This window comes from Manis pentadactyla, chromosome 3 (genome assembly GCF_030020395.1).
Source record: "Manis pentadactyla isolate mManPen7 chromosome 3, mManPen7.hap1, whole genome shotgun sequence".
Lineage (NCBI taxonomy): Eukaryota > Metazoa > Chordata > Mammalia > Pholidota > Manidae > Manis > Manis pentadactyla.
Window position 1 is genome coordinate 20,946,539 of NC_080021.1, and position 8,067 is coordinate 20,954,605.

General features: G+C 37.3%; 1 protein-coding gene across 1 annotated transcript in view; it reads left to right on the forward strand.

Moving 5' to 3' along the window:
• The window catches only part of HAS2 (hyaluronan synthase 2), a 29,702-nt gene extending 24,661 nt beyond the window's left edge, over positions 1 to 5,041 (forward strand). The window contains exon 4 of the mRNA XM_036925529.2: positions 1,222 to 5,041. Coding sequence (XP_036781424.1) covers positions 1,222 to 2,151 — 930 coding nt within the window. The 3' untranslated portion in view covers positions 2,152 to 5,041. The remainder of the gene's footprint in view (positions 1 to 1,221) is intronic.
• Positions 5,042 to 8,067: the final 3,026 nt, after the last annotated feature.

An 8,067-nucleotide genomic window follows, 5' to 3' on the forward strand; every position in this document is an offset into this window, starting at 1 on the left:
AGCCTGGTGATAAAAAGGAAGCATGCAAAATTCAAATGAAAATTGAACAAAAACTAAGAGCAGAGAATTTAGAAATGTTGCCAAGAAGAAGCTGATCATTTTCAATAGCCTTTACATAGAGCATTACTTCAGGATTTAAGTTTTGTAGGGAGTCCTGAGCAAATCCTTTATCATGGTGCTGCATGAAAGGTGGAAGGATGGAGAAGGAAAATTAATGGAATTGGATGAGTTGGAAATGAACCAGAGCAGGAGAGACTAGGGCTTAAATACCTTCAAATCTTTTTTTTTAAATTAAGGTATCATTGATACACAATCTTACTATGAAGGTTTCACATGAGCAACATTGTGGTTTCAACATTCACGCATATTATCAAGTCCTCCCCACCCCCCATTGTAGTAACTGTCAGTGTAGTAAGTTGCTATAGAGTCATTACGTGTCTTCTCCATGCTGTACTGGCTTCCCCGTGACCTACCTATATTGTGATTGCTAATTATAATGCCCCTTAATCCATTTCTCCTTCCCTTCCTACCCACCCTCCCCTTTGGTAACTGCTAGTCCCTTCTTGGGTTCTGTGCCTCTGCTGCTGTTTTGTTCCTTAACTTTTGCTTTGTTATACTCCACAAGTGAGGGAAATCATTTGGTACTTGTCGTTCTCCACCTGGCTTATTCACTGAGCATAATACCCTCTAGCTCCATCCATGTTGTTGCAAATGGTAGAATTTGTTTTCTTTCTATGGCTGAATAATATTCCACTGAGTGTATGTACCACATCTTCTTTATCCATTCAGCTACTGATGGACACTTAGCTTGCTTCCATATTTTGGCTTTTGTAAATACTGCTGCAATGAATACAAAAGCCGTCAAATCTCTGATGGTAGAAAAGAGTGGGAGAAGAATTTAGAGGGTGAAAAACTAAAGCCTAAAAAAAAAATCTCAGTATTATAACAAGAGCAAGAACAAAAAGCAGCAAAAAGAGGACAGAATAATGGAGTAGAAAAAAGGCTTATCATTAAGGAGTCCCAGCACATGAACACAACTTATCAAATTAATCTAGTAATGGAGAATCAGAGAAAATAAAATATAACCACGTCAAAAAGAAGGAGGCTAAAATAGGGTAAGTTAACAAACCTCACTCCAGGTAGTAATCTGACAATGGTGCACATTTTGTTGGTATTTTTTAGCTAAGGCTCACCTTTTACTTCTTTTTCTCCTTTTTGCAGATTTTAAACAAGTACGATTCTTGGATCTCCTTCCTCAGCAGTGTGAGATACTGGATGGCTTTTAACATAGAAAGGGCCTGCCAGTCTTACTTTGGGTGTGTCCAGTGCATTAGTGGACCTCTGGGAATGTACAGAAATTCCTTGCTGCATGAATTTGTGGAAGACTGGTACAATCAGGAATTTATGGGCAGCCAATGTAGTTTCGGTGATGACCGGCATCTAACGAACCGAGTGCTGAGTCTGGGCTATGCAACAAAATACACAGCTCGATCCAAGTGCCTTACTGAAACACCTATAGAGTATCTCAGATGGCTAAACCAGCAGACGCGCTGGAGCAAGTCCTACTTCCGAGAGTGGCTGTACAATGCGATGTGGTTTCATAAACATCACTTGTGGATGACCTATGAAGCGGTCATCACTGGCTTCTTCCCTTTTTTCCTCATTGCCACAGTAATCCAGCTGTTCTACAGGGGTAAAATTTGGAATATCCTCCTCTTCTTGTTAACTGTCCAGTTAGTAGGTCTTATAAAGTCATCTTTTGCCAGCTGCCTCAGAGGAAACATCGTCATGGTGTTCATGTCCCTCTACTCGGTGTTGTACATGTCAAGTTTACTTCCCGCCAAAATGTTTGCAATTGCAACGATAAACAAAGCTGGGTGGGGCACATCCGGAAGGAAAACCATTGTTGTTAATTTCATAGGACTCATTCCAGTATCAGTTTGGTTTACAATCCTCCTGGGTGGTGTGATTTTCACCATTTATAAGGAATCTAAAGGGCCATTCTCAGAATCCAAACAGACAGTTCTAATTGTTGGAACGTTGCTCTATGCATGCTATTGGGTCATGCTTTTGACGCTGTATGTGGTTCTCATCAATAAATGTGGCAGGCGGAAGAAGGGACAACAGTATGACATGGTGCTTGATGTATGATCAGACGTTCACTTGACGTTTGCAGTCACACATGAAAGCTTAGTTCCTCTGGGGACTGTACAGTATTGTGGCATCCGATAATGCCACCAAAGGAGACATATCACTGCTGCTGGGACTTGAACAAAGAGATTTCTATGGGTTTATTTTGATTCCGCCAAAGTAAATGATACATCAACAAGAAGAAACTCAGATTTAGCCTGTTATATCTAGGAAAATGGGAAGAATTCTTTGTTATGCACTTTTTCCTTACTGTACATCTGCCTAACAGTGTTTTGCCCTATATACCTCACTAGCCATGCTTTATGTGGGTTATCATGGAAGAAAAGGATTTTGGAAACTCAAGGAAAAGTTCTTTCAACATAGACAACCTAACTTATGGACTGTGCTGATAGCTATTTTTTTTTTTTTAAGAAAAGATTCTCTCTTTTTAACTCTACCAAATGAAATGCCAAAGGAAATTTTAGAGGCCATTGGCTATGCTGTATTTTTATATAATTGTACTGTTTTAAAGTTTTGTATGCCAATTTTTAAAGCAAATTTTGCATATTCTATATTTTACTTCTGCCAAAATACACCTGTTCTCCCTTTTTTTTTTAATAAAATAGGTTTTGAAAAAAATTCATACTAAAAAAAAAACCCTACCTAAAATGTGAAGCTTGGTTGACTGATGTTGTTCATGATAGAAAGAATAAAAAGTATGTGTCTCTCTCTACCTTTTAAAAATTGAATAGTTTATTTCTGTGAAAAAAGTTTTTAAACTTTCGATATTTTAACTAAGCATTTCTTTCAGAGAAGGCCAAAATACCTGTCATACTTTGGGAGGAGAAATAACATACTGTATAAAAGAAAATCATTGAAAATCAAGGCCAAAGGGGTAGAAAAGTGCAATTTTTTCATAAGATTTTAAAGAAAAGGGAATATTAGTGCTCTAAGGAAAACACTAGGCCTCCAGCACTGGACAAAACATGAATATCAAAGATGAATAATCTTTGGGGATTCTGGCTGTGTTTTCCCAGTAAAATGGAAAATGGAAAAATACCTGTTTAATTTGGACAAGTACAATGCAGTTCATCATTTTGATCTATGGCCTGAATTAATGGGATCCTGTCTATATATTGAACATATTTACCTGTCTTTTCTGCTTGCCAGTTCATTTTACATATTAGCGTGATGTTTACACGGGTGAGTTGGATAAATAATAAGTATAAAGCATATGGATTCAAAATTAGTACATTCACGCTCCAAGCGTCCTGTTTTACTTTCTAGGGAGGATCTTTTTCTGAATTACATAATTGCTTCATCTCTCCTTTTCTTGGCCTACATAAATGTTTACATATTAGAAATGATATCAAGGTTTAATAATAAAAATTGGCACATAAGAAAACTGATGAACCAGTTACCGTGAATCCAGCTAATTAGCTACTCCAGGACCTCACTTACTCAGTGTGACTTTTGACAAGACCCATCTTGCCTTGTAGCTGGTACTGTGCAGACCTGTGTTAAAATACAAACACATGAATAAGTTGCATAAAAAGTATTGTGATGAGGCAGAGACGTGAAGGAGTGTTTGGCCATGTGCTTCTGCCTTTCTGCTTCCTTTTCATGCAGCCATCTATGGTCCATCTATCCTGCCTAAGAAAAAGCTGCACATTCTACCTTGGGAGTACAGAAAGTACCCCACGTTCTGCAACTCAGAATCCCTGATTGGAGAGCTTGTGGGAAACAAAACACCATGCCAATAAATGAGACTAAAACTTGAGTTTGCCTTTTTAACTATTTATGTTTTAAGTTAAGCTTTGATAACATTCAAATGTCAAATTCTCTCATTCTTATAAGAGATTGAATTAATTGCCTGTATTTATTTTAGCAATTATTCAATGTATTTCCAGTATAGGATGTATAGTATAATTGATTTTTTTGTAAATAAAATATTTTTGATAAGATTATTGCCTTTTTTTCCAAGGGAAGGGGGAACTTCAAACAAAACAACTTTGTTTTCCTGATGATAGTGGTATGGGTTTAAGAATCAGGTCTATAGAAAAAACAATAAAAACAACATGGTTGGTCAAAGATAGAAGTCATTTAATGTTACTAAGTCATAAGGTAGAAAATCCCCCAAATTGGTGTGATTTGGAAATAATGGGAAATTGGGAGAGAGAGACTGCTGTTGCAATGAACATAACCCATGTCTCTGTATCTTTTCATCTTGAGAGCAGCCCAAACTTAGACATAAGTTGTTTTATTACCACAGATATTCAGAAAAATCATAAGCAAACTTATTTTATTATTAAAAATTGAAATTTATAATTTAAAGTCTAATGAGGGCAATAAAATGAATTAGGGCATTTCTGAACAATGGAACATCACCCATTTAACTTCTCGGAGAATATGAGGATGTTGGAGAAATGTTAACGTTAATATATATATATAACCATTTGTACAGTAACATCCCAATTTTGTAAAAACTTGTTTAAATGTGGTTAACTCTACTATTGAGAATATGACCAGTTTATATTCTGTATACATTTCTGTATTTTCCAAATACTATAATCATGTATTGCTTTTCTATCCGGAAAAGGAAATAAATACTGCTTTTTTAAAAAGTGGGTTGGGGCATCTAATAGCATTCCTGGTTTGAGGAGCTTTGATGGTAATGATTCAATTTTTTCACTTATCCCTCAAATTCATTTTATTTCCCAGTTCTAGTATTTGATTCCTAAGAATCCTTCATTCTCTCAGTACAGTTACATTATAAAAAGAGACTATAGCCACTGAACGTTACTGGCGGTAGACCAGAAATGCTGATGGTTCTAATCCCAATAATTCATGGATTAAGTCACATGGTACTATATTGGAGGTTGGTAAACTCAATATAAAAAGCCATGTAGTATACGCCACAGCTTTTCCAGCTAGTATGTGCTCTGTCACATGACTGCTCAACTCTGCCCTTGTAGCCCAAATCATCCACAGGCAATATGTCAGTGAATGTGTGTGGCTGCGTTACAACAGTACGTTATTTGTGGACATTGAAATTTGAATTTTCTATATATTTTTCATATGTTGCAAAATATTTTGATATTTTCCAAACATTAAAAAATTTAAACTTAGTTCACTAGCATTACCAAAACAATGAGCCAGATTTGGACTGGAGGCTATAGTCTAATGATTCTTGATTCTTAAGAATCTCTTTCCTTAATGTGTACCATTAAATACAGTGACACCTAATTTTGGGGCATGTACCATGTGTCTTGTGCTGCCAGAAGCACATTTTACAGATCAGCTAGTTTAGTTCTCATACCTATCACAATGAGTTCCACTTTTATTGCCATTTTATAGGTGAGAAATCTGAGGCTTAAAAAGATTTGGTAACATGAGATTGTAAAGCTAGTGAATTATGGCGGTGGAATGTAAGTCCAGCGATTCTGATGTCAGACTTACCCCGTTAACTACCTTTACTCAATAAGTCATCCTGTCAGTGTCAACATCACCTGGGAATTTGTTGGAAATACACATTCATGGGCCAACTCAGACCTGCTGCATCAACATCTCAGGCTGGGTCCAGAAATCTAATAATATCCTCGGATGACTTACATTAAAGTTCAAGAAGATTGCTCTACTTTATATCTCACATTGTTCCTCTCAGATGAAATATAATTTCTATGACACTGTCAATTCAAATATTTGTATTTTCTTATTAAAATTTTCTTTTAGTATCATCATATGTACATGTTGGCAGATGTCTGGTTTTAATTAAGTTTACTGAAAGTGGTGGGTGTGATTTTGATCTCTGATACTTTAAATAGAATTAACACATTTAATTAAGATGTGGGCTGTATTTAACAAAGTATTTGGACTTTATAGAAAGGAAATTTGAAGGTGGATCATAGAATAATACACCTGGGAGAAATACTAGAAGGAGATGTTTAGATTTGTTCATGGTACATGCAGATACTTTGAATATGGTGCTAATAATATTGTAAATGGAACTACTTTATGGAGTTTTGGATTGGAACATCCCACAGTCCCACATAAACAATTATGTTAAGAAATATAATTTGGTTCAAGTGTGCATTTAATAAGCTGGCATTGTTCTTCCAGGCACTTGACAACTTTCATCATCTTCCTTCCAAATCTGCCTCCTGTTTCACTTCTTCAGTCACTGGATGGCATTTCCTCTTCCCAGCTGCGCAAACGCTATTTTCAGCTCATTGATAAGGCCCTATAACCAGCTAGTCACTGCAACTATTTGATTCCACCTCTGCCATGTCACTCCACTTCAGCTCACCCTGGTTAAGTCCTTCCATGGCTCTTACCTGAACAGTTGAAAACACCTCCTAACCACTTCTATTTTCCCCATTTCTATTTCATTCAGTGTATTCTCCACATATTTTGTCAAAACTATCCTTCTAAAGCCTAACTCTGAAGACAAAGGTTTAACTTCATATCATTTGTCAACAAGATAAAAGTCTTCAAGAATGCCTTCAAGGTGATGATCATTTATATCCTCTCTTGCAGGCCTCAATCCTACTCTGTGTTGTGGTCCTATTAAAGTAGATCGTTTTGTTCCCTCTTGTACACACTTTGACCTTTTCTTTTATTTTTGTTCACATTTTGCTTTCAACCTGAAATAGCTTTTCCCTTCTCCCTGCACCCTATATCTACTTGTCAAATTCTTCCATACCTTTCATTCAAGGCATGATATGACTACGGTTTCCTTCTCCAAATACCTCAACTTAAAGGGATCTCTCACTCTCTTAACATTTAATTTTTATCTCTGCCATTAGCTCAGACTCTGCTGCCTTGTGTTCTGAATATCAGTGCACTTGATAAAATCCTGGTGGACTAAAAGGTTTTGAGGCTGCGGATATATTGTCATCATTTTTGAATCCTCCCTGGTGACTAGCATGGCCAGTTGCTCCATAAAATGTGGTAAATCAGCAAATGAATACATGAAAGAACAGGGAAAGAAGGATGGACTCAAGTAACGAATCACCTTTTAGGAGCATTTGGAGTCTTCTTGGAGCTTTGTTGCAGGAAAAGCTTTGGGGTCTGAGGGCTACACTTCCTTTTTCTCTGGGCATGGGCTGATGCCTCTGTCACCAGAGAGTGCCAAGAAAGAAATTTGGCATTGTCTACCAAGTTCAGGCGTTCATTCAACAAACAGTTTTTGAGTGCTATTACATGCCAGACTTTGCTGATTTCAAAAATAAAATATTCCTGTCTTCAAGGAATTCTTTCAGTTTCTCCAGCAAGCCATGCCCCTCCTGTGCTGGGAGCACTTCCAAAGGCTCTTCCCAGCCTCACCTCCTTCCTACAATCACCTTAGTTGACTCCTGTCCTGCCTTTTAGCCCCAGCTCAACCACCACTTCCTCAGGCGTGCCTCCCGCAACCGCTGTGAGCAGGTAGGTTTATTCCTCTACACCATTATTTCATACAGCACCTCAGGGCTATTTTTCATTTTCATCTCTGTGGCTCCTTGTTAATATCTGTGTCTCTTCTCAGAGGATGAGCTCAGTGGGGGAAGGAACAGTGCAAGACTGTATTGGTATCACATCATCTGGTCTTAGCACAGAGTGTGTCGCTGCATACTAAGGAACCCAATACAAATTTGTGGACTGAATAGAGAGGGAATGACATCCCCAGGATAGGCTGAGAAACAACTACAGGGTTAGAGTTATATGTATATATAAAAAAGTCAAACTTTTATGTTCTCATTTATAAAGAGCTTTTTCATCCCTGGTTAGATTTACAGCTTAGGATAGGAAGAAAAGAGAGATGATGGAGTTTTCATCAGTTAAGGGAGATGAAATCTATAGGTAGGGGGCTATTCTTTTGGTTGTGAGAAAGGTGGAGTGGCAGTTCAATAGAATTCCTGTAATGAGGATGTGCAGACCTTGACAAAAATTACATTTTTA